This window comes from Amblyraja radiata, chromosome 8, assembly GCF_010909765.2.
Source record: "Amblyraja radiata isolate CabotCenter1 chromosome 8, sAmbRad1.1.pri, whole genome shotgun sequence".
Taxonomy (NCBI): domain Eukaryota; kingdom Metazoa; phylum Chordata; class Chondrichthyes; order Rajiformes; family Rajidae; genus Amblyraja; species Amblyraja radiata.
This window is the reverse complement of record NC_045963.1, coordinates 54,924,447-54,951,730: the sequence shown is the minus strand read 5'-3', so window position 1 is coordinate 54,951,730 and position 27,284 is coordinate 54,924,447. Positions and strand designations below refer to the sequence as shown.

Below are 27,284 nucleotides of genomic sequence, written 5' to 3'. Positions count from 1 at the left end.
GGCAAGAATGGTAGAAACATATCTACCTTTCTGAGACATGAACATAGGACAGGAATAGGCCCTTCTTCCCACAATGCCTGTGCCAAACCCTTATCTGTCTGCTTCTCCCTCCATTCTCTGCATATCCATGTTTTTATACAAATGTATTTTAAATCACATTATCGTAACTGCCTCCACCACCAATCCCGGCAGTGCAATCCAGGCACTCACCAACTTGTAAAAAAAAAACTTGCCTGAAACTTCCTCTCATGTTAAAGCTCTGCTCTCTTGTATTTGATATTTCCATCCTGGGAAATAGGATCCGACTGTCTACCCTATCTTGGCCTCTCATAATTTTATGTACTTCTATCAGGTCTCTCCGACAACCTCCAGTGTTCCAGGGAAAACAATCCAAGTACGTCCAACTTTTTGTTGCCAAAACCCTTAATAGGCATCATTTTAGTAAACCACTTCTGCACCCTCTCCAGAACCTTCACATCCTTCCTATAATGGGGCAACCAGAACTGCATGCAATTCTCCAATTGCAGCCCAGCCAAAGTCCTACAAAGTTGCATCATGACTTCCTTACTCTTGTACTCTCTGCCCTGACCAATTGGGAGAAGCGTACTATATGCCTAAGATAATTGGAACTTCCAAGACTGAAAGATTAGCATGAAAAATATACAGGTGAAGTGGTGCTGAGGTAGAGATTGTCTACCATCTTACTGATAGAGTAGATGCAAGAGAGCAAATGGCCTGCTTCAGATTTCCTATTATTGGGACCAATTCATCTAGTTCGTGGAGAATTGGCTGAAAAATCCAGTTAGCGCAATCACACACAAAATAAATTCACAACTGCCTGGCATCATTTCAGCCAGCCATTTATTTAGTTCAAAATAATTTCCATACAAAGCACAATTTAAAAAAAAACACATGTTATGAAAGCACCTTCCATTAATAGCTGACCAGTGCTGAATTGGGGACTTTAAGATGGCCAACATTCTTGAACTGACCCTATCTTTAGCCTTCTTTGGTGCTCTTTCCTCTACGTGACCCTTTCTTGGTTGTGGAAGCGATATTTGAACAGCAATCACAGATCCAACGACCTGAAAATTGTTTGAAAGAATGTAAATTGGATAATGTTGACAATACAACACACTGACCCAGGAGTGCCGAGATCAGTGGGAGCAATCTGTAAACAAGTTACCAATAACAAGCTGAGACTATTCTATATCACCACTTATACAATTCGGCTTCCATACAAATTATTGAATACCAGTAAAGATACTAAATAAGAGGACAAATGCTAAATATAAATCTTAAGTGGAATTTTTAAAAACACCAAAGTCTTTTCTGATATGTTGCTTATATTATTTAACAAATATAATTGGTTATTCGTAGTATAAGTGCACACAATAATCAAGACTAAGTTGTATAGACACAGGAATTGTGTATTCCACAATAAAACAATTCTGCCTTTGCTATAAAGCCACCATGAACAATGTTGTGGACATAGAAACATAGAAAATAGGTGCAGGAGTAGACCATTCGGCCCTTCGAGCCAGCACTGCCATTCAATATGGTCAAGGCTAATCATCCAAAATCAGCACCCCGTTCCGGCTTCTCCCCCATATCCCTTGATTCCCTTAGCCCTAAGAGATTCCCTTAGCCCACAGATTCACAACTCCCTGGGTGAAAAAGTTTTTCCTCATCTCATTCCTTATTCTTCAACTGTGACCCCTGACCCTGGACTCCCCCAACATCAGAAACATTATTCCTGTATCTACCCTGTCCAATCCTCTAAGAATTTTATATGTTTCTATAAGATCCCCTCCCCTCCTTCTAAATTACTGCGAATACAAGCCCAGTCGACCCATTCTTTCATCATACGTCAGTCCCGGCATCCTGGGAATTAACCTGGTGAACCTACGCTGCACCCTCAATAGCGGCACCTGCAACATGCACCAATCAAAAATTTAAAGTAGGTTTCTCATATTGAACAATCGCATCTGTCACTTCTTCAGTCAGGCATTCACAATTATATAATTTGGAATAGAATGGAATACTTTATTGTCACATGTGACTAGGCACATTACAAGAAAGTAATTTATAGCAATATATGCACATCAATAGTTGCTACACTCTGTTTTAAAAATACAATTTACCTGAGGGGATGGCAGTGACTCCCACACAGAAGGTGTGATACCCACGGTCGCACTTATCGCAGAACATCATCTCCTCCTCATGATGTGGCTGGCCACACACAATGCACGTCTTGCATTCCATACACTGCCACGGATAGGTTTTTATTACAGCCACTAACTCGGAAAACATATCCAGACAGGATGGATGTCCTACGAGAAGCATCAGCAAGTTATCCATTCAAAAAGTAAATATCTTTCAAAAAACAAAATCAGCAAACATGCGACTTAAGTTAGAATGACCAAAGCTTTATGATTCTGATAGCTACAACTAGCAAGCTTATCCAGCACATTTTAAAATGTATGCAGGATTTAAGGAACAAAAGAGGCCATTCAACCCAACAAATCTATGCCAGGGTCCAGAAGGGTCTCCCAGAGTCACGCAGCATGGAAACAGGCCTTCAGCCCACCCAATTTCCACCGGCCATCAAGCAAGCATTTGCACTGATCCTACACTAATCTTATTTTTAAATCTGTCCACATTTTCATGAACTCGCCCCAAGATTTACTAGTCAGACGAGGGACAATGCATACTGTCCAATTCACCTACCCCACAAACCTTTGGCATGTGGAAGAAAGCAGAGCACATGGAGGAAATCCAATCAGTCACAGACATTACCAAGAGTTCACTTTTGACCTCAGTTCACTGGAACCATGAGAACATTTATTGAGATACTTGTGCCAACTCTGATCTTCTACCTTGTGCTGCCCAATGCTTGTAAATGCTATTTTTGCTCATACACACCAGGAGTTCCATCTAATAGTAGCTGTGCTGTTCACTTTAACCACCTTGTGGCAGGGGAGGGGTGTGGAGGTGGTCATTTAGTAAGATCCATATTTTAACTACTCTCCGAGAGGTCTCTCCTAAATTCAATGTAGGATTTAACAGCAAGATTTTCAGGGGGCTTGGTAATGGACTTGCCACAAGTTAAAATATATTTCCTGGAACTACACTACAAAATATATTTGCAACATTAAAGATCTCTGGTAGTCTAATGATAGAGCGACCCGACAATACACTTAAGTTTATCAAAAGGATTGCGGTGCGATTATTATTTTTGGAATGATCTGATCATCTTCAATGCAATACCAGTTCCTTAAGCAAATATACAAAATGCTAACACATCATCATGCCCACTCTCACAATTTCCCCAAATCTGGAAGCAAGATGATATTTGTGTGCATGTACTGATATAGGATAACAATGATTTATCAAGAGTAATCTTAAGTATCAATTCTCTGTTATCACAATGGTAATTATCCAGTTCACTATCATGTCATTTCCCAGCCACAGAACATGTTACATTCAAGAAAAAAAAAAATTTAAATGGTTGCTTCAGGCCAACTTACCACTGTTGTCACACTGGGAGCAGTGTATCAGTGCTTCAGGTTTGTTTTTCTTGTTGGATTCTCTACCCTTTAGACAAATCCCACATATTGCATTTGGAATGATTTTAGGCTGGAAGGGCAATAGTTAGAACAGCACTGTAAAAATTATGTCACTTGAACCTAGGAGTCCAGAACATAGAGTAAGGGCTCAGCAGGTGCAAAGAGAATCCAGGCTTTAAAAGATTTTCTTTCTTCTGGATGCAAAATACAAACCAGTAATCTAACTTAAATCAGTGGATCCACCTTAAACATATTAATAACTACATCAAGGCACATACCAAAATACATAATAATAATAAATAGTATATGTATAGCATGCATAGATAGAATAATATGTATAACCCACACAATCTTGGCAAGGATAAATTGAGGAAAGACTAAACAGCACGCGCTATAGCAAACCATAATTAATAAAACAAATGAACAACTGGAATTCAGATAATATGGGTTGATTTGGAATTAGTGCAGAAAAATTAGGAATTTTAGAAACATATTGAAACCAAATTCATATACCTGGAAGCAATTTGTTTCCAATCTACAATTTTCTAAAGGATACAAATGTACATAAATATACAAATTTCATCAGTATACCAAATATCTTGCATCCTTCATATTTGCATCGTTTTTATAATAAAAAGCAAGGCTTTTATTTACAACCATGAAACAAAAGCCTATATGCGTGTGTTTGTTCAACAAATGTCTCTCACCAACAGTAAATAGAAAATGTATGTATTTATAAGAATTCATGTGGTCTTACAGAGGTAGTTTATATAAAAGAAACAGTCTAATCACTTTAGCAGCAACAATATGCGATATAACATCTCTAATAAAACTGTGATCAACCAATTGTGAATGTCATCATTGGACAGTCTAACGTTCTTGAAGAACTTGATAAAATGCATACGGTTTATTCTCCTTCCTCCAACAAATTGACCTATATTACAGATAATTTTATTACAAGTAGAATGATTAATCATTACTTCTCCACATATTTTATTATTCTTAATCCAGAACATTAAAGATTGTTACACAAGTTAAGTGTTCATGATTAATATGTTCGGTTACACAGATGTTCAGGGATAAAAAAAAACAGTAGAAATGAACAGATTATATTCAGGATGGTAAGGAGTAACTGCCATACTGTTACAAGAATCGGAGCTGAGTTTGCTGTTATTCACAGCCTATATCAACCAAAAACATGGGATTAAGGGTAACCTATCTAAAGCTGGAAGGAGATATAACAAAGAAAAAAAAGATGTAAAACAGTTAATGGCAAGATGATGACAAAATGTATAGTATATGGCGATGTACGAAAATATTCACTTTGGCAGGTATACAGGGAAAATCTGAAATATTATTTTAAAAACACATGCACTGTGAGTAAGATTCATGTTTGGATATAAATATTGTGGTTGAATCATGTGTTTTCCCCAACTGCACCTAGAATGGCTGAGTGGTCTCCCATTCAAGTGCAAACAGGTCTCAAGTCTGCTTGACTAGGTACTCACCAGGGACGTGACAGATTAATTTCTCCCATTAAAAAGTATGGGATTAAGAAATGCTAACATTCAGAGGGATTTTGGGCATCTTTATACACACGTTGCCAAGTCAAAAATGCAAACACCAAGCAATTCGTTAAACACATTGTATTTTTCTCTCCAGAGATGCTGCCTGTCCCGCTGAGTTACTTCAGCATTGTATTTTAACATTTATTGCATAGGGTTGCAGAGCAAGAAATTGATGCATTTTGAAAGGTTTTGATGAGAACACAAATGGAGCACTGTCCACATACTAAAAGCAGGATACACTAGTTTTAGATTAATTCCCAAGAGAAAAAGTGAAAATGTCTATATTCCCAAAAGTTTAGATGAGTAAGAAGCAATTGCATTAAAATGAAGAGAATTCAGTCAAGGACTCAGGGGAATATGTAGACAGTAGTAAGTTGAGCTTTGATATTGAATGATAGATTATGTGCGAGAGGTTGAATGGCCAACTCCTGCTTGTAACAAATGAAAAACAGTTGAAGCTTGTTTTGTTAGATCATCTTTTTGAATTTTCAAGATTAGTTTTACATTTTTTTAAAGTGTTTGATCATGCTGTTTCAATTCAGTCTACACGATTGGTAATCATGTCATCCATGAAGCTTGGTAATCCCATTGTTATAAGTGACTGAAAACTGAAGAACATAATGTGTATAATTATCCTGCATTCATTGCTTCTGGAGAAAAATAACGTCCCACTCAGAAGTTGTGAGCATTTCATGTGTTCCTTCTAAACAATGGAAGTTTGCTGTCAGCTAGACATACAACCCATGATGCATCCAACTCATTGGCTAAGAGTTTTCAACAGCGACCTTTTTAAAAAAATTGCCTTTTGCCAACAGAAAATGTAAAGATACATAAAATAGAAATCATTAAACTAATTTCACAAATAAACTCCAAGCAAATCAAATAACTTGCATTAAATAATTCACATACTAGTTCCCTCTAAGTGCTGCTGTCATCTCAGCACTAACATGTTGCCCAAAATAATAGATTCTGGACTGCTGACAGTCTACGTTAGGCTTATTCACTATTCACTCTCTAAAAGATGACAAAGTCACTCTTAAAATCGGCTTCATATTTTATTTTAAAAAAGTAATTCAGATGTTAAAAGTTTACATCAAAAATGTTGTAACAACTAGAGGCTGTGGAACTGAAACACAACACCTCTCAAATAACATACTATAAAATAATTCTACATCTTAGAAACTATTCAAACAAAGAAGCATCTTAACTATTTTTAGAGTTCTGATTACTCTTCTTCATTGTTTTTTCAGAAAACTAACATTAAAAAAATGTCTGAACATTTAACATTGTACGATTAACTGCACTGATCCCTGGAGCAGAAGCCCTCAGAGATATTAGAAAGAACAGTTCAGATTGGTTTCAACCCTCTCAGTTTCTTTCCATGTTCTGCAATTTTAGGAGAAAGTGTGTATCATCCACTCAATAAATTACGATCATCCTACAACAATTAATAAAGACACGAACAGCTACATATATGTTTTAAAAAAGTGCTTGTATGCATAGGATGCAAGATGTTAAAGTATTCTGTATCTGTGTTGTTTATGTAGTCAGTTAAAAAGTAGTTTGATGGTTGGCCATGAGAAATGTTATTTTGCGCCTATATTTTGTTTCAGAAAGTTAATGTCATCTTCTTGTAGCTTACTAATACTGCAGTTACAATGGCCACAAACTAAATGTTATGCTGTACATTTTAACACGCTGGCACTTGATATACACAATGCCCTCCATAATGTTTGGGACAAAGGCCCATCATTTATTTATTTAGCGGGACTGGAAACTGGAAGAATCCTGAGCTAATTCTGCTCCCACCATCATCTATTACGACAAGTGATGGCTTCCACTGATTGTCGCCGGAAGCCTGTGTCTTTTTCAGTACGGACGATGACAGCGAGGTCAACATTTGTAACAAGATGGACACGAAAAGAAGATGATTTATTTGTTTGCCTCTGTACTCCACAATTTGAGATTTGTAATAGACAAAATCTCGTGGATAAAGCGCACATTGTCAGATTTTAATAAAGGCCATTTTTATACATTTTGATTTCACCATGTAGAAATTACAGCAGTGTTTATACATAGTCCCGCCCATGTCAGGGCACCATAATGTTTGGGACACGTGGCTTTTCAGGTGTTTGTAATTGCTCAGGTGCGTAATAATTGCCTCCTTAATGCAGGTATAAGAGAGCTCTCAGCACCTAGTCTTTCCTCCAGTCTTTCTATCACCTTTGGAAACTTTTATTGCTGTTTAACAACATGAGGACCAAAGTTGTGCCAATGAAAGTCAAAGAAGCCATTATGAGACTGAGAAACAAGAATAAAACTGTTAGAGACATCAGCCAACCCTTAGGCTTACCAAAATCAACTATTTGGAACATCATTAAGAAGAAAGAGAGCTCTGGTGAGCTTACTAATCGCAAAGGGACTAGCAGGTCAAGGAAGACCTCCACAGCTGATGACAGAAGAATTCTCTCTATAATAAAGAAAATTCCCCAAACACCCGTCAGACAGATCAGAAACACTCTTCAGGAGTCAAGTGTGGATTTGTCAATGACCATTGTCGGCAGAAGACTTCATGAATAGAAATAGAGGCTACACTGCAAGATGCAAACCACTGGTTAGCTGCAAAAATAGGATGGCCAGGTTACAGTTTACCAAATAGTACTTAAAAGAGCAACCACAGTTCTGAAAAAAGGTCTTGTGGACAGATGAGACGAAGATTAACTTGTATATCAGAGTGATGGCAAGAGAAAAGTATGGAGGAGAGAAGGAACTGCCCAAGATCTAAAGCATACCACCTCATCTGTGAAACACAGTGGTGAGGGTGTTATGGTTTGGGCTGCTGAAGGTACTGGCTCACTTATCTTCAGTGATGATACAACTGCTGATGGTCGTAACATAATGAGTTCTGAAGTGTATAGACACATCCTATCTGCTCAAGTTCAAACAAATGCCACAAAACTCATTGGCCGGCAGTTCATTCTACAGCAAGACAATGATCCCAAACACATTGCTAAAGCAATTTTTCAAAGAGTTTTTCAAAGCTAAAAAGTGGCCAATTCTTGAGTGGCCAAGTCAATCCCCGATCTGAACCCAATTGAACATGCCTTTTATATGCTGAAGAGAAAATTGAAGGGGACTAGCCCCCAAAATAAGCATAAGCTAAAGATGCAATACAGGCCTGGCAGAGCATTACCAGAGAAGATACCCAGCAACTGATGATGTTATGAATCGCAGACTTCAAGCAGTCATTGTATGTAAAGGATATGCAACAAAATACTAAACATGACTACTTTCATTTACATGACATTGCTGTGTCCCAAACATTATGGTGTCCTGAAATGGGGGGGGGGGGGGGGGGGGGGGGGGGCAGGGCTAGAGAAGCGACTGCAACTACAGAGGCATCTCCCTCCTCAACATCATCGGCAAGGTCTTTGCTCGGGTCATCTTGATCGGCCTCTAGAAGCTGGCAGAACTTGTCTACCCAGAGTCACAGTGCGGTTTCCGAGCTGGAAGGTCAACAGTAGACATGGTCTTCTCCCTTCGCCAGCTCCAGGAGGTGCAGAAAACAGCGGATGCCCCTGTATGTTGCTTTCATTGACCTCACTTTCGACCTCGTCAGCAGAGATGGCCTATTTGAGGCTCTGCCAAAGATTGTTGCACACCAAAACTGCAGAGCATGATAGAACCCTTCCACATCAACAAAGGGGACAGTGCAGTTCAATGGCAGCTTCTCCGAGCCCTTCGACATCCGCAGTGGCGTCAAACAAGGCTGCGTCCTCGCTCCCACACTCTTTGGGATTTTCTATGCTCTGCTCCTGAAACATGCCTTCAGCACTGCAACAGAGGGGATCTACCCTCGTACTAGATCAGTTGGCAGGCTCTTCAACCTCACCCGCCTCAGAGCAAAGACAAAAGTACGTGAAGCTCTCATCAGAGACATGTGGTTTGCCGACGACGCAGCAGTTATGTCCCACACCCAGCAGGAACTAGTCACTGATGGACCGCTTCTATCGGGCATGCAAGGACTTCGGGCTGACCATCAGCCTGAAGAAAATAAACGTTTTGGGGCAGGATACAGAGGTGCCGCCTGTCATCACCATCGACGACTACGAACTTGATGCCGTCCATCAGTTCACGTACCTCGGCTCCACCATCACCGACAACCTCTCCTTGGACACAGAGATCGCTAAGAGGATTGGGAAGGCAGCTACAACTCTCGCTCGCCTCACAACTCGGGTGTGGACCAACCCAAAGCTGACAGTGAAGACAAAGCTAGCAGTCTACAACGCCTATGACATCAGCACACTGCTGTGCGGCAGTGAGACATGGACTACACGTGCCAGGCAGGAGAGAAGACTCAACACCTTGTACCTGAGAAGCATCTGCCGTATCCAGGGCATATCCTGGCAAGACAGTGTCCAACGCCAAGATCCTGTCTCGCGCTGGCCTTCCCAGTATGTACACTCTACTCAGGCAGCGCAGGCGGCGGTGGCTGGGCCATGTCCACCGCATGGAGGATGGCCGTATTCCAAAAGACATCCTCTATGGAGAGCTGACATCTGGGAGGAGAACCATCGGCCGCCCCCAGCTACGTTACAAGGATGTCTGCAAGAGAGATATGAAGGCGCTCGACATCGATGTGGAGTCCTGGGAGAGCCTTGCAGCTGACCGCACGAGGTGGAGAGGCACCCTGAACCAACATCTCAAAACGGGGGAAGAGAAACTGTTGAACGCTGCGGCAGACAAGCGGGCACGCAGAAAGGAGCGCAGCAACTTCAACAAACCAGAGACCACACACAAATGTGACCTTTGCTACAGAGACTGTCACTCCCGCATTGGTCTCTTCAGCCACAAGTGACGCTGCTCCAGCCGAGGTTTGGAGCAAGCTGCCAACAACTAGGATGCATCACCCATGGTCAGTCATGATCGAGCGGGGCATATGATGTATAAACACAGCTGTAATTTCTACATGGTGAAAGGACATTGAACTTTTAGCGGTTAGTTTAAGACCATATTACCTACCCAGGGAGTTCACTGTGGTGGTAGCCATTGTTGTTTACATTCCTCCATCTGCCAAGGCGGAAGTCGCGTGTGACGTGCTGCACACCACTATCGCGAGACTTCAGTCCAAGTACCCAGAGGCGTTCATTGTTGTGTCTGGAGATTACAACCATGTCTGTCTCTCTAAGACTTTGCCCACTTTTAAACAGTTTATTCACTGTACAACTAGAGGTGATAAAACGCTGGATCTCTTGTATGCAAATGTAAAAAATGCATACAAATGTACTGCACTGCCCCCTCTTGGTCGATCAGACCACGACATGCTACATCTCTCTCCCTCCTACACCCCAGCTGCCAAGAGGCTGCCTATCACCACCAGAACATCAAGAGGCTGGTACCCTGAGGCTGATGAAGCCCTGAGGTGCTGTTTTGAGACAACAGATTGGGATGTGTTCTGTGAGGAGTATGGGGAAGACATTGACGGCCTAACAGAATGCATTACCCATTACATCAATTTCTGTTATGATGACATCATGCCATCCAGGGTAATTCGTTGCTACCCTAATAACAAACCATGGATTACCAGCAGCCTGAAGGCCTTACTAAATGAGAAGAAAAGGGCTTTCAGGGAGGGCGACAGGAATAAAATCAAAGAACTTCAAAAGGAACTGAAGGTGAGGATTAAGGAGGGGAAAGAAGCATATAGGCTCAAACTAGAACAACAGCTGCAGCAAGATGGAGTGAAGCAGGTATGGGCTGGAATGCGAAAGATCACGGGCATGAAGCAGAAGGGCGGTACACTGCCTGATGGCGAACAGAGTCTGGCTGATGATCTGAACAGATTTTTCAACAGATTTGACTGCCCCACACCACCCCAGCCTCCCCCACCCGGTCTGCTGACCATTGCTGCTTCCTCTCCACCTCCCCTCCCTCTCTCCAACACTCCTGAGATGTCACCTGCACGGAGTCCCCTCTTCCCACCTCCTACTCCACCAGCAGCCCCACCTATGACTCTTCATACTGCTCAGGTCAAGATGATGCTGGACAGACTGAAGCCAGGGAAAGCAGTGGGGCCCGATGACACCAGCCCAAGGCTACTGAAGACTTGCTCTTCAGAGCTGTGTGGTATCCTAACACACCTGTTCAACCTGAGCTTGCGTCTACAGTAGGTCCCAAGGCTGTGGAAAACATCTTGCCTGGTACCTGTCCCAAAGAAGACCCATCCCACTCACAATGACTACAGACCAGTAGCGCTCACCTCACATATTATGAAGACATTCGAGAGACTTGTCCTCGTCTACATCAGGACTAATGTGTCAACTCAAATGGATCCTTTACAGTTTGCATATCAGCCCAACATCAGTGTTGATGATGCCCTCATTTACATGCTGCAGAGGGCGTACACACATCTGGACATCCCTGATGTATCTGTAAGGATTACATTCTTTGACTTCTCAAGCGCCTTTAACACAATTCAGCCCCGACTGCTAGGGGAGAAGATGGAGAAGATGAAGGTGGATCCATTACTGGTACTGTGGTGTTTGGATTACCTTTTCATCAGACCACAGTACGTGCGCCTACAGAACAATGTCTCAAGCACCATCCTGAGCAGCACAGGGGCTCCACAAGGAACTGTGCTGGCTCCATTCCTGTTCACCATCTACACAGCAGATTTCCAATACAACACCAACAGCTGCTTTTTGCAGATATTATCAGATGACACAGCTGTTGTCGGCCTCATCAAAGGGGGGAATGAGGAGGAGTATAGAGATACAATAAACAACTTTGTGGAGTGGAGTGCACACAATAACCTCCATCTCAACACCACAAAAACGAAGGAGATTGTTGTGGATTTCAGGAGGGGGAGGAGGACTCAACCAACACCAATCACCATCAGGGACACTGAGGTGGAGGTGGTCGCCAACCACAGGTACCTTGGTGTGCAGCTTGCCAGTGAGCTGGACTGGAAGTGTCATATGGAGGCGGTGTACAGGAAGGGACAAAGTCGACTGTATTTCTTAAGGAGGCTAAGGTCATTCAACATCTGCCAACCCCTGCTGTGCAGTGTCTACCATTCAGTGGTGGCCAGTGCTCTGTTTTTTGCTGTGGCCTGTTGGGGAGAAGGCGCCCGCATAGCGGACAAAAACAGACTGGACAAGCTGATCAGGAAGGCCGGCTCAGTGGTCGGGGCTGAGCAACTAACGGTCCAGCAGGTGGCAGAGGCCAGAACTCTGAACAAACTGGGTTCAATAATGACCAACCCCACTCACCCACTCCACGCCCTGAAGGTGATCAAGAGCAGCACCTTCAGTCAGAGACTGATTGCACCAATGTGCAAAACTGAGAGATATAGGAAGTCTTGTATACCAGCGGCTATAAGGTTTTACAATGCACAAAAATAACTTTGCACTTTTTCAGTATTCATTCATTGTATTTTAACTTATTAAGTATGGAAGCTATCTGAGGAAATGTGTGGTGTTATGTCTGTCTTGAAGCTGTTGTGGCATTGTAATTTCCTGTAAAGGATTATTAAAGGATCTATCTATCTAAACCAAAATGTATATAAATGGCCTTTATTAAAATCTGACAATGTGCACTTTAACCACATGTGATTTTTTTCTATTACAAATCTCAAATTGTGGAGTAAAGAGGCAAATAATTAAATAAAAGGTCTTTGTCCCAAACTTTATGGAGGGCACTGTATATGTAATTGAAATTCTCAAACACCGCTGTCAAAACGTAACAAGCAAGAGCAACAGGATATTCCCATTTGGCTCAGGACTTGGAGTTTAAGAAATTTTCCACCTACGGTTAAAGTGTGCCAGGGCAAACTGAATAACATCCAGCTATTTGTCAACCATTTTTCAAATGCATCAATTCACAAGATTAAGGTGTTGCTATCTGGGTCATTGTTTATTACCCATTCCTAACTATCTCTGAACTAGGCCATTTCAGAGGGTCGCAAGGACTCCACATCGCTGTGGATCTGGCAACACACACAGAACAGACTCTGTAAAGGTGGCAGTTTTACTTCCATGAAGAATGTTGGAGAGTACTCAGATGTGTCCCTTTACTCAGTTGCACAACAACAACAACTCAGACTGTACATGAGCATGGATAAACTACACATTCGGACTGGAAGGAGAGTAGAAAAAGAACGGCCTGGGAAATCAGCAGGGGATTGAAGGTTAATGTAGTGATTGAGTATCTGGAGCCAAAGGCAATTGACTTGGAGATACAAGCTGAAATCCCAGCACGGCAGCTGGGGAATTAAAGTTCAATTTAGTAAACAATAAATCTGTTTTTACAACAATCTAGTAGTTTCAGGGTCAACTCGTATCTCCAAATCAGTTTTGGATATTTAATCACTACATTATGCTTTAAGCCTCAATTTGTTATTGACTTCCCAACGTCTGTTCTGTTTCCACTCTCCACCCAGTCGTAATGTGCGTTTTTTCCAAATCTTCATACATCCAAAATTGTTATTGAGTAATACTAAGAGACATACCAGTACTCTCTGACATGTCAATGAGATGTTAATATATTTAAAACATAAATTTTAAGTGGAAAACAATACTGCAGCATAGGATACCATTTTATGCATCTCAGACAGTACAGCACTCCTCTACAATGACCTAAGTTATGCATTCCAGCCCAAGCAGGGGTCTGGAAGCTATGACCTTATGAAAGTAGTGAGAAGACAACCACCAAATTAAAGTGATAATTTAGGTGCTGTTAGTGGAAGAAAAAGCCACATCTCCTTACAGGTTTTACTTATTCAAAACTACAGAACAATAGAAACGATTCCATATATAGTATACCATATATAGTACACAATACTATACCAATTGTTTGGTAGTTGAAATATCCAGAATTTCCAACCATCTATCTGGATTAGTGAAGAGATCTGTTGTTGGGATTTCTTTGCTTCAAGAACAGCAGCATGCAACATTAACTAGAACTCACAAGTAGGAACATGAGGATGTAAAGTCCAATAACCATTTCCTGTGTCAAAGTGGAATGATTCTGAGAAAATTAATTTTAACTGAATCCTCAAATTCCTGAATTTAACCATTCTATAATGAAGGCTGCCAAAGACCTAAGCTTTGGAAATTGTTCCACAAACCTCTATGTCCCTTTGCTGCAAATGTTGGAATACACTACCATCTGACCAACTTAGGTCATCAGTACTTATTTTACATGAATCCTTCTTTATTGGATCGTGTTGCAGAGAAGTGCCTTTGAATATTTTTTGTTACATTGAAGATGCCATTTAAATGTAACTTATTGTTGTTGATTGCATTTCATAAGCAACTGGTAAAATAGGTTAACCTATAAAATAGGTTAAGCAATTTCAAAATATTGCTTATAATATCATCGAGATACCATTAATATGGTATTCCTTCACTTCTCAGCCAAAGGGGAAAAGGTATGAAGTTAAGTTCCAATTTCTATTTTCAATTCAGGGAGAGAAAATTAAATTGTTGTTGGCTGCTCGCATGAAATGCACTGATGAGTTTTGGTTAGTGTTATACTCATTTCCACACATTCACTTTCACTGAACTCAAGAATTTAGTGTCAGTGATCAAAAAGGCATAATATCCAACACTTAAATTCAAATTTGCTACATTCTATTCTGCACAGGACATTAAGGCTTAAATATAAAACGTTTATAAAATCTGGACACCCAAGTTTAGGCAAATGCTACACCCATAAAAATAAAATAAATCATCCCCTCAGACAGATGGAGATGTCAGTAGCAGGCTTCTTGGCTTGAACTTGTTCTGTGGAGCAATAGTGATGAATGAAAACGAACAGAGTGGTGCAAAACTGTGATAACACCTTCAAATTACTAACACAAGGCACCATTTCAAACCATTTCCTGCCATAGTTTTGAGGCAGGCAATTCTAATTCCAAGGCATTTTGATAAATGAAAGTTATCACCTTTAGTAGAAGTGAATTGGCTCAAAAGAAAAAGCAATAAAGATAATCTTGGGCTCAAAGTCGGTAGCAAATTTGTCACGCACTATTAAACAGACCCAAGCTAAATATCAGAACAATGAACGAGCTTTTACAATGTCAGAATTACTATGAAGTTGTTCTATTGTGCAATATGCTTAATCAGGAGTGAAATTCTCAGTATAGGACAGCTTTGCTTAAACACAGCATCTTGTCAACAGTTTTATATTAAAAACAAACATTTAAGCACCGAAAACAATATTTCACACTGAGCTTAACAGGAAAAAAAAAATCATAGATTATTGTAGTCAAAATAAAACACTTCAAGAGTAAAATGCTAACCTATATCAAAACAAAAATAAATATTAACTTTCATTCCTCTTCAAAAGTAATGGATAGGAAACTGCTTAATTCTTGTGCCAAATTGTGACAATTATCGTTTGGATTTTGGCAAAAAAAAAAAGCACAGCAAATGTCTGAAATTTCCCCACCTTCCCTTCTCATCACTCAAAAATATTATCTTATTCTGCATGAACCAAAGGTTGACTGGGAGAGGCTGAAAGCGGGTAAAGGGACATTCCGTGTAGGAAGGAACTGCAGATGCTGGTTGACACAAGATAGACACAAAATGCTGGAGTAACTCAGTGGGACAGGCAGCATCTCTGGAGAGAAGGAATGGGTGTCGTTTCAGATCAAGACCCTTCTTTCTTTCCAGAGATGCTGCCTGTCCCACTGAGTTACTCAGGCATTTTGTGTCTGTAAAGGGACATTCCGCTTGGAAGACTGTTAAAAGGGAGAGTTCAGGGCCAGCATTGTCCTATTAAAGGTAAGGGCAAGGCTGGCAATAATAGGGAACCCTGGTTGTTGATGGATATTGAGGCTTTGGTCAGGAAAAACGAGGCATGTCAGGTATAGTCATCTCTGATCAAATACATTAGACATAGGAGCAATGTTAAAAAGGAAATTAAGGGGGCAAAAAGGAGACAGGAGATATCCCTGGCACAGAAGGTAAAACAAATCCCAAAATATTCTGGATGCAAAGAGCAAAAGGGTAACTAGGGAGAGAGCAAGTTATTTTAAGGGTCAGTGTGGTAATTATGTGTGGAGCCCTGAGAGAAAAGCAAGGTCCTAAATGAATACTTTGCATCTGCATTTACAGTAAAGAAGGATAGAAGCTTGTGATTCAGAGGAAAGGACAAGATATTCTGAAGCACAAAGACATTATGAAGAGAGGTAGTAGTGGTCTTGGAGCTCAAAAAGGTGGATGAATGCAGATCCTGACAAAGTGTATCCTGGGACATTGGGGGAAGAAAGGAGAAGATTTCGAGAACCCTGGTAGAGATTTTTGTATCTTCTTTTCAGGTAGCAAATTTGATATAAAATTGGCTGTTCGTAAGAGTCAGAAGGTGATAGTGTAGGATTGTTATTCCAGATGGAGACATGTAACCATTGGTGATCTGTGCTAAACCCTCTTTTGTTTGTCATGCATCAATGATTTGGAAAGGAATGTAAGTGGCACAATGAGTAAGTCTGCAGATGACACCAAAATTGGTGGTATTTAGGACAGTGGAGAAGGTTGGGTAACGTTACTATCAGATCTAAATGTTACTATCGGATGTCATGTTACAGTCATACAAATGACTGGGCCAGGCTAATTGTTAGTCTAGAATCTAAAGTCCAGGTTTTGGGCTCCTCTGGCCACATCATACTCCCTGGATTAGCTCGTCCCCCCGTTCTCCTCTCTCACTCTCTCCCTCCCACCAACGTATAGGGAGCTACGTATAACTCAGTAAGATGCTGACGTGGTCAATTTCACCATGACAGAGATCCAGCTGTATTTAAGATAAAATCCAGGTTAAATATTATCAGATTCACATAATCTTTTCTTGAAAAGAAATGTTCCAGAGTTTGTTGTAATATATGCACTTTTTGATTATCCTTTTCCATTAATAAACACAGTAACGTTAAAAGCAGTTAACCATCCATTGCAAATCACTGATGTTACTCTTGGCACCGTCAAAAAAGATAATACTCCTTGGATTTCCAGGAAGTAGCCTTTTTCTATACTGTAGATAATGGGTACATTTAAAAAAAAATCTGGATGCAGCAATGAAAATATCTGGTGATCATTTCTGGGCTCATTCATTGTCTTCCATTTTATGTTCAACACTTAATATGCTGAAATGTAACAACAATCCACTAAAGCAGCATCCAACACTGATACCAAAACATTTGAAGTGCTTGGTAATTTGCTTCACTTTAAAATGGCTTTCAGCACCTAAAAGTGATCACCCTGCACAGATTTAATTGTTGCTTTTCTCTGTGAACCTCAAAGTTGATGTGATGTTCAATCTTCTGTAAAGTTTTCAGGGATATCACACCAACTTTCCAAATTAAACCTGGCTTTAAGTAAGAGATATTAACATATGAAGTAGATTTAATTTCAGGCATTGCAACAGACCAAAATCAATCTCAATGACTCCAGTGAACAATTAAATTTGAGCACAAATTTGTTCCTCACTTAAAGTACTACAATGCATGTCGTAATTACAATGCAAAATTCTCCTTTTGAGATATAATGGCTTGTAATGTTTCAAAAGGATGATCTTAATGTAACATTTTAGTAAGGAGGTTCAAACCATTATTGTTTCACCATAACATAAGCTGAATTAGAATTTATGGCCATTGGACTCTTCAGTGTGCAACGTGCTTTAGTCTTTGTCCAAGTACCGTTCAATCTGAATTGTACAACCTGACAGTGCCAAAAGTCTAGGTTTTGCAATTTCACTCTATGTTCTAAACGAACACCATCCTAAATGCCCCAAGGGAAAATAGTGAAGCTAGAAAAACATATAACACTGCCAAGCTATGTAACAATGTAAAAACATTTGAATTTCAAAAATTGTCAAAAAAATACATCTTTGACCTTTAAGATAAAGGACCCTCTTTAGCAACAGAATCAAGATAGTGATTAAGTGTCAAATAGTACATGTGAACTAAGAAAGCAGCGGCTTCAGCAGAGAGAGTATAAGCAAGCTCCAAGGGGATAAAACACAAGCCTACTACAGTTCCAGGAGGAGGAAGAATCCAGGCAGCTTCACCAGTAAGCCTCAGGTGGAATAAAATAGTGCAAGATAAGGAAGCAGAGGGTGATAAATGCAGGAGATGCATTAGTGGACGCTGGCTAGTACAGGCTGACCAATTCTACTCAGAACAAAATAAAAATTAGCAAGAGGTTCATCAGAAAGGATGTCTCAGGGGCTTTTATCTTCTACCTTGTACCCAGTCACTGATTTGGGTGTTACACTGCGTTTTGCATCTTTCAATGCTCGTGGTCCTCTTTCTTTTGGTGTCTGCTTTCCCTGTGATGAGTCATCTTGATGTTCAGTAGGACTTTCACCGCCTGTCGTGCTCCCAGAAGATGTATCCTGAGGAAAAATTGAAAATAATGCAGTTAGATGCCAAAACCCAAGATCATTCTACATATTTGAATTTAATTCATGACCAAAATAAAATCAAAATTTCTTGCTGGTAATTCAAGATTAATCATTCAAAAGCAATACAACATGAACGAGAAGGAACAAAAAGCAGATCAAAATGTCTTTAGAAATTGGAAATCTATTAACTTTGAATGTACTCAATTTTGCTGCCAGAGTGCATGCTAAAATACTTAACGTCAAGAACAGCAGAGCACTGCCGGAAATGAGTGGCACAACTCCAGAATGCGGTCATAGGTGAAACTAAAATAATTTCTTCCATTGACCGGTAGAGTGGAAATAAAGAATTCAAAAATTCATTTAACTGGAGGCATTAAACGAATACAGAGATTGTGAAAATAATGGTTTAGATCTAGAGTCCCTCAGATTTTAAGTTAGCCCCTGCAAATCGGAGAGTAGCTAGTTTTTCAAGGAAGTAAGTAGGAGACAAACAGAAACCATTGGACAATGTCCCAGGACATACGTAGACATTTGTGGTCCAAAACTGGGAGATGCACTCAGAATAAGGAGTTTGCCATTTCGGATTGAGATTGAGATATTTATTTCCCCAGGCAGCTTTGCATTCTAAACTCTAGAGCAGTGTGGATACTCAGTCATTTCCTCCATGGCAGAGATTGAAAGATTTTTGGATACTAATGGAATCATGGTTAGTCAAAAATGACACTAATTTTGTAAATTGTGCTGTTTCAATGAGACGACACTTTTATAAGAAAGTTGGCTTTAAATCTTCTGGCAGGTGAAGAAAAATTAATAGAAAATCAATTTTACAAGAGCAAGTCATCCTCGAAGAAAATGTAAATTATTTCTTCAAAGGTGGCAAGATAATAAAGCGCTGAATAAATGAAAAAGCACTTCTGCCACATCTGAGTCACATGTAACACAAAAACTATCAATGGTTCTAAATATTAAGTTGCCACTTCTAAGCTGGTGCCATTAAATGTAACAATGTTGCCATGCAAAGTTCAATCACTTCACTGACAGCTAAACGTTGGACCCAAATATAATGGCAAATCTGACCTAATCACTCATTATCTGTAGTAATACCATCATTATGTATACTTAGCCCAAATACATGCTTAGTTACGACACAGAAGTAAAGAATATTGAATTGTAATGGAATTTAATTTTGATTCTGTTTTTTGACCATTCACATAAAAATCACTTGAATCAAATAACATAAACTGGATTTTTACTACACATAAATAGACCTAGATATAAAAATGAAAGTAAAATGATGCAGATGCTGGAAGTCTGAACTAATAACAGGAAATCAGGGAAGTTTTCAGCAGTTTCAGGTCAATTAAAAAGTTTGAAGATGCAGTGAGAGTGAGAACAAATATGGTCAAGAAATGGTAATGGCACAAAAACTAATAGGGTGTACATTGGAAGAGCAGGATTACAATAGATAATAGGTGCAGGAGTAGGCCATTCAGCCCTTTGAGCTAGCACCGCCATGCAATGTGATCATGGCTAAAAGTCCCCAATCAGTACCTCGTTCCTGCTTTCTCCCCATATCCTCTGACTCCGCTGTTTTTAAGAGCCCTATCTAGCTCTCTCTTGAAAGCATCCAGAGAGCCTGCCTCCACTGGCCTCTGAGGCAGAGAATTCCACACACTCACCACTCTATATGAGAAAAAGTGTTTCCTCGTCTCCGTTCTAAATGGCTTACTCCTTATTCTTAAACTGTGGCCCCTGGTTCTGGACTCCCCCAACATTAAGAACATGTTTCCTGCCTCTAGCGTGTCCAAGCCCTTAACAATCTTATATGTTTCAATGAGATCACCTCTCATCCTTCTAAACTCCAGAGTGGTCAAGCCCAGCTGCTCCATTCTCTCAGCATATGACAGTCCCGCCATCCCGGGAATTAATCTTGTAAACCTACGCTGCACTCCCTCAATAGCAAGAATGTCCTTACTCAAATTAGGGGACCAAAACTGCACACAATTCTCCAGTTTTACGACCTGAAGCTTGAGTCTGGAAGGTCATAATATGCCAAGTCGATACTTGACATGCTCTCATCACATTTACAATATTTAACTACAGTCAAGTTTCTGTTTGTCCGGTTTCTTACGGAAAAACCTTTGTCTTCTTTTCGCTCATCCTCCCCACGTCCATCTTCTGCATCATCGGAATCTCCATCACTGTCAGGTGCTGGCAATTCTGGGTCCAAAGGTGGTTCATACAAGGCCGTGTTTACAGGAAGGTAACGCAGTTCATTGGGAGAGTACCTAATACGGTAAATGCAATTACAATTATCCTTAATTCATATTCAACATTTAGTGTGATTTTCATTTTTCATCATGCATGAAATTTTAATCTGGTGACAATCAGGCAGAAATAAATAGAGAAATAAAGTCAGTCATCAGAAGACCTCGCTTGAATACAAATCTAATTTGCTTTTCAGTGCTAGAATTATCTCATTTAAACTGCGACCAAACTTTTTATTTTATTTTTTTAATTGTATTTATTTTTATTAGAAGTACAGTAAATTACAGTAATACACATCACATATATCTTATGATATATGTGATATATGATATATAACATATATCTTATTTGTTGTACCACTTCATTTTTCGAGCTTTAAAAAAGGTAGAAATAAAAGAAGTAAGGAGTGTTGGGAAAAGAAAGCCCCTTAGAGAAGAAGTTAGAGAAGGAACTAAAGAAAGGAAATAGACCCTAGAAAGAAAAGGAAAAAAAAGGAGAAACAACCACTCTATTATAACACAAAACTCCGCAAAAAAGGATATACCAACCGTGTTTTTTTTTTTTTTACCCCCCGTTACCAGATCCTGGTACCATTTATTTTTTAAATTACTATTGCACCTTATGCTTGTAATAGTTCCATAAATGCAGACCACGTCTTTTGGAAGTGGTCTGCTTTGCCTGCTAGGAGGAGTCTCATCTCTTCCAGGTGTAATGTTTCGAACATGTTTGAAATCTACATTTTTAATGTTGGTATTGGAGCGTTTTTCCAGAATTTGAGTATAAGCTTTTTTTCCCATTATTAGCCCGTAATTAAGTAAGTTCTTTTGAAACACGTTTAGTTCGGGGTTACCTTCCGATATTCCAAAAATGATCCATCTGCTTTTGGTACAAGTTTTATTTTAATTAATTTTGTGAAGATTTCAAATATTTCGTTCCAGAATTTTTGGATTTTTATACAAAAAACAAAAGAGTGCACTATGGTAGCTTCTTGTGACTGACATTTATCACAAGTGGGTGAGTCATTGGGGAAAAGTTTATTTATTTTGTTTTTTTGGTTGCGACCAAACTTTTGAAATGAATTATACCATAAGATGAAAGCCCTGTCGTTACTTTATGCGGTTTGAGATACAATACAGCAAGATCAGTTTGATTTTGACTTTCCGTGCTATCTGTGTGGGTTTGCATATTTCATCTATGACTATATTGATGTTTGCTGTACTCTGGTTTCTTCCCAAAGGCAGGGTGGTGGGTTCATTGGCTATTCTAAATTACAAATGATGTGCAGGCAATAAAGAACAAATTGTAAGAGGTGGAAAAGTAAACGACCGGTTTGACCTGCAAGGAGCCAGCATGAATGTGATAGGCCCAATGGTGGCCTTCCGTGTCGTCATAAGAAATAAATTAAACATCCCAGGCAAGAGACAGGATTGCTAGGGCCTTACATCCCAGGTTCTTGACAAAAGGCACAAAGAAAATTGCTGGGGCCTTGAAAATGTTCTTGGTCTCCTCTCTTGACATACACGCAAGGTGCTGGGGAACAGGAGTGTAGCCAATAGTTCATTGTTTGAGGAAAATAGGAGAAATCCTGGAAATTATTGGCAGGTGAGCCTCACATCAGCAGTAAGGATGCTATTGGAGAGGATTCACTCATATTTAGACACTAATAAGGCATTTGCCAAAGTCCCTCATAGTACAGTGATCCCGAAGATTACAATGCATGGGATCCAAGGTGACTTGGTAGTTTGGATTCAAAACTGGATTACCCACAGAAGAAAGAGGTTAGTGGTAGAAGGGTGCTGTTCTAGATGAAGGTCTGTGACCAGTAGTGCTGTTCAGGCATCATATCAGTCCCGAGACCTATGTTGTTTATGATATATACAAATGACCTGGATGAAAATGTAGATCGGTTGATTCATAATGTTAGATGACACAAAAATTGATGGAGTTGCAGACAGGGAAAGCGACTGTCAAAAGGTCCGACAGGATATTGATCAGTTATGGATATAGGCAAAGCAATGGCAGATACAGTTAAATCCAAGCAAATGTGAGGCACTGCACTTTGGAGGGTCAAATGTAATGGGAAGGTACAGTGCCCTTCATAATGTTTGGGACAAAGACCCATCAACCATTTATTTGCCGCTGTACTCCACAATTTGTGATTTGTAATAGAAAAAAAAATCACTTGTGGTTAAAGCGCACATTACCAGTTTAATAAAGTGTGTTTTTATACATTTTGGTTTCACCGTGTAGAAATTACAGCAGTGTTTATACATAGTCCCCCCATTTCAGGGCACCATAATGTTTGGGACACAGGAATGTCAAGTAAATGAAAGTAGTTATGCGTAGTATTTTGCTGCATATCCTTTGAAGGCAATGAATGCTTGAAGTCTGTGATTAATGGACATCACCAGTTGCTGGGTGTCTTCTCTGGTGATGCTCTGCCAGGCCTGTATTGCAGCCATCTTTAGCTTACGCTTGTTTTGGGGGCTAGCCCCCTTCAGTTTTCTCTTCAGCATATAAAAGGCATGCTCAATTGGGTTCACATCGGGTGATTGACTTGGCCACTCAAGAATTTACCATTTTTTAGCTTTGATACTTTAGCAGTATGTTTGGGATCATTGTCTTGCTGTAGAATGAACCGTCTGCCAATGAGGTTTGAGGCATTTGTTTGAACTTGAGCAGATAGGATGTGTCTATACACTTCAGAATCCATTATGCTACTACCATCAGCAGTTGTATCATCAATGAAGATAAATGAGCCGGTGCCTTCAGCAGCCATACATGCCCAGGCCATAACATCCCCACCACCATGTTTCACAGATGAGGTGGTATGCTTTGGATCTTGGGCAGTTCCTTCTCTCCTCCATACTTTGCTCTTGCCATCACTCTGATATGTTAACCTTCGTCTCATCTGTCCACAAGACCCTTTTCCAGAACTGTGGTTGCTCTTTTAAGTACTTCTTGGTAAACTGTAACCTGGCTATCCTATTTTTGCGGCTACCCAGTGGTTTGCATCTTGCAGTGTAGCCTCTGTATTTCCGTTCATGAAGTCTTCTGTGGACAGTGGTCGTGAATAAATCCTCACCCGACTCCTGAAAAGTGTTTTTGATCTGTCGGACAGATGTTTGGGGATTTTTCTTTATTATAGAGAGAATTTTTCTGTCATCAGCTGTGGAGGTCTTCCTTGGTCTGCCTGTCCTTTTGCAATTAGTAAGTTCACCAGAGCTCTCTTTCTTCTTAATGATGTTCCAAACAGTTGATTTTGGTAATCCTAAGGTTTGGTTGACATCTCTAACAGTTTTATTCTTGTTTCTCAGTCTCATAATGGCTTCTTTGACTTTCATTGGCACAACTTTGGTCCTCATGTTGATAAACAGCAATAAAAGTTTCCAAAGGTGATGGAAAGACTGGATGAAAGACTAGGTGCTGAGAGCTCTCTTATACCAGCATTAAGGAGGCATTTAAACACACCTGAGCAATTACAAACACCTGTGAAGCCATGTGTCCCAAACATTATGGTGCCCTGAAACAGTGGGACTTTGTATAAGCACAACTGTAATTTCTACAAGATGGATAAAAATACCCTTTAATAAAAACTTCATGTGCACTTTAACCACATGTGATTTTTTTTAAATTACAAATCCCAAATTGTGGAGTACAGAGGCAAATAAATAAACGATGGGTCTTTGTTCCAAACATTATGGAGGCCACTTTATACAGTTATTGGCAGGATACTTAGCAGCATTGATGTACACAGTGATCTTGGGGTCCAAGTCCATTGTTCTCTGATATTATATTATTTATATATATTATTTACTTTTCATATATTATTTGCTTTTGACACCGTTGCACAACTAGAAATAAAAAGTGTTTTAGTTGCCATACATTCATTGGCAGAGGGGTTTGTTTTTGCTTCTCTTTTTACCTTTTGTAATATTCTTGAAACTGGCCTGGTATGAGAGCAACTGGATAAGCACCAACCTTCGTCCGCTCTGGGGGAAGAATTTTGTATTTCCCCTGTGGCACTTGGATTACCTGAATTAGGAGACACCAAAACAACAAACAAAAAAAGAGACATAGCAGATATGCAGAATCTTTTCTATGTGTCACTCAGAATAGGAAAAAAGTTTTTTTTACACAGGGAATAAAAATTCCAAACAGATATAACACTGATAGCAGGAGCACTTACTGGTTTCAAAAGGTAAATTTGTTGCCCGATGTTTGTTCCTGTCACTACACTTAAATGTTTATTCCAGTCACTACACTTAAAGTTATAAACACATTTTAGAATGTCCCGAAAGAGATGTGCAAAGCATTTCTTTCATTTTTCAGATTTTTCTGCACAATATAAGTTTATCAGAGGAGGGAGGCTCACATTTCACAACCAAGTTACAACAGTCCAGTCTTGCATGCACTGGTGCCACTCACCTAGCTGAATGAAGAGAAAGGCAAAACAAATTAAAGCTATGCACAGGAGGGCAGTGCAATAAGAAAAGTATGGAAATATGACTCCCTTTTCCATGATGTCAGCAACTTTGAACAAAAGTTGTGAATCAAATAAATACTTGCATGATACAAGAGAAAATGGCTGATTTAAGAACAATTTCTGTGGATAATAAAAGATGCTAGGTGTAGCTTGCAATGTGGGCATACATCCTACAGACGTTGATGTGTGAACCAAGAGGCAATTTCCAAAAATGGTAGAGGTATAAAGGCCAGAGGGCATTAAAGGAAGGGCCAGAGTGGTTGGGGGATGGGTAGAAGAGCAGAGCAGGAATTATACAACATGTAAATCATATATCCACACAACCAGTGGCCATCCTTCTGTATTAATCCTATCACTCAGCACTTGGTCCATAAGAACTCATCAAGGCACCTTTTTAATGCTGTCAGAAACCCAGCTTCAACCACTCTCTCAGGCAGCACCATCCAGGTGTGAAGAGAGACTCAATCTGAACAAAGATCCCAATCAAAAACCTAGTCTGTCCATTCCCTTCACAGATGTTGCCTGACCCACTGAGTTCCTCCAGTACTTTCTGTTTTGATCTCAAAACCATAACCCTCGTTTATTAGCGATTGAGCATTTGGTCACATATCCAAAATAACATTGTGCCCCCACAAGTTATTCATATAAAAGACTTAAGAGTATAGGCCTCAGATTTTTCCAGGCCCCATAATCCAATTACTGAAGATCAACAAGACAAATCACTCCCCACTATTTGCCAACATTAAAGGTATGGATATTTCAACCAGAATGGAATCTCAATTTAAAAGCTTTAAGACTTAAGGTCTGAGTGAAAATCCTCATCTTCTGTGGTCTCTATCCTACTTCATCTAAAAGACAATCTACAATAAATTTGGACCATTGCAGAAAATGTATTTCTTCTCTCGTATTTTTATATTTCCTATTGACATAAGCCATTTGGCCCATCAAGTCTATTCCGACTTTAAAAGCAATACCATTCTTCCACTGATTCCCTGTAATCTTTTCTCTTCCAAATGAACATTATTATCCCCCTACATTAGGAGCACTTAACAGCAGCCAGTTAACCTCCCAACGGGCACATATTTTGGTTCATTTGAGAATAATCTGAGAAACTGGGAGGAAATCCATGCAGTCACAGGGAAAACGTGCAAACTCCACGCAGATGGCACCCAAGGTCATGATCAATCCCAGATTGCTGTATTTGTGAGCAATAAATGCTTCATCATTGGTACTGTGTTCCAGGGAAAAGAATGTTACTAAATTATGTACTTGTGTCTCGCAAGCAACTTCCAATCATTCAACTAACATGCAGAACAACGAAGTTAAAGCGTTGATAAATAAATGTGTAATAAGTTGTCTGGTTTGTCACTGTTGCACTTTAAAAATCACACTTAGCATTTATAATTGCCTCTGACCATGACAAGTACAGAATCAATCTTACCTGTGTCTGCAAGTCAAAGTAAGCCCGCCTTTCCTCCATCCGCTCTCTGTTGAAATTGCTGTTGAATTCTGCGGCTTTCTTAGCAGCTTTTTTGATGTACTCGGGAACTTTACTGGGCTCAACCTTTTGTGTGTTCTGTAACTGTAATTGCTGCATAAAGAATCACAAGGTATTTACACAATTTACTGGCCGGTTTGAGACTATGCATCCAGAACATTTCCATAGAAAGCAACACACCAAATGCAGGTGGATGGGACTCGTATAGATCAGTACAATAATTGGCATGGATATGGTGGGTCGAAGGGTCTGTTTCTGCACTGGATGATTCATTAACACAGCCGATAGATTCTTGCTCGTGAAACTATCACTATTCAATGGAGTGCATAAGTATTGGGGCTCAGGAATCTGTTCATGGACCCTGCTCAGAAGCTATGTTGGACAAAAGTAATAATGTGCTTTTTCTCTCATTTGTTCATAGGATCCAAAAGTTACTAACAACCCTAGCATTAGCAGCAATGTACCAACACGCTTTATAATAATCTAGTTGCTTCATA

At 39.9% G+C, this 27,284-nt stretch overlaps 1 protein-coding gene across 3 annotated transcripts in view; it reads right to left on the bottom strand.

Moving 5' to 3' along the window:
• Window positions 1-823: 823 nt before the first annotated feature.
• Window positions 824-27,284, bottom strand: part of phf10 (PHD finger protein 10) — a 43,178-nt gene continuing 16,717 nt past the window's right edge. For all 3 annotated transcript variants that reach the window (XM_033025928.1, XM_033025929.1, XM_033025930.1), the window contains 7 exons: window positions 26,731-26,880; window positions 24,729-24,838; window positions 20,667-20,823; window positions 18,374-18,526; window positions 3,531-3,639; window positions 2,145-2,333; window positions 824-1,085 (listed from right to left, as the gene is read on the bottom strand). In XM_033025928.1, the coding sequence (XP_032881819.1) occupies window positions 1,000-1,085; window positions 2,145-2,333; window positions 3,531-3,639; window positions 18,374-18,526; window positions 20,667-20,823; window positions 24,729-24,838; window positions 26,731-26,880 (954 nt within the window). In that variant the 3' untranslated portion in view covers window positions 824-999. The remainder of the gene's footprint in view (window positions 1,086-2,144; window positions 2,334-3,530; window positions 3,640-18,373; window positions 18,527-20,666; window positions 20,824-24,728; window positions 24,839-26,730; window positions 26,881-27,284) is intronic.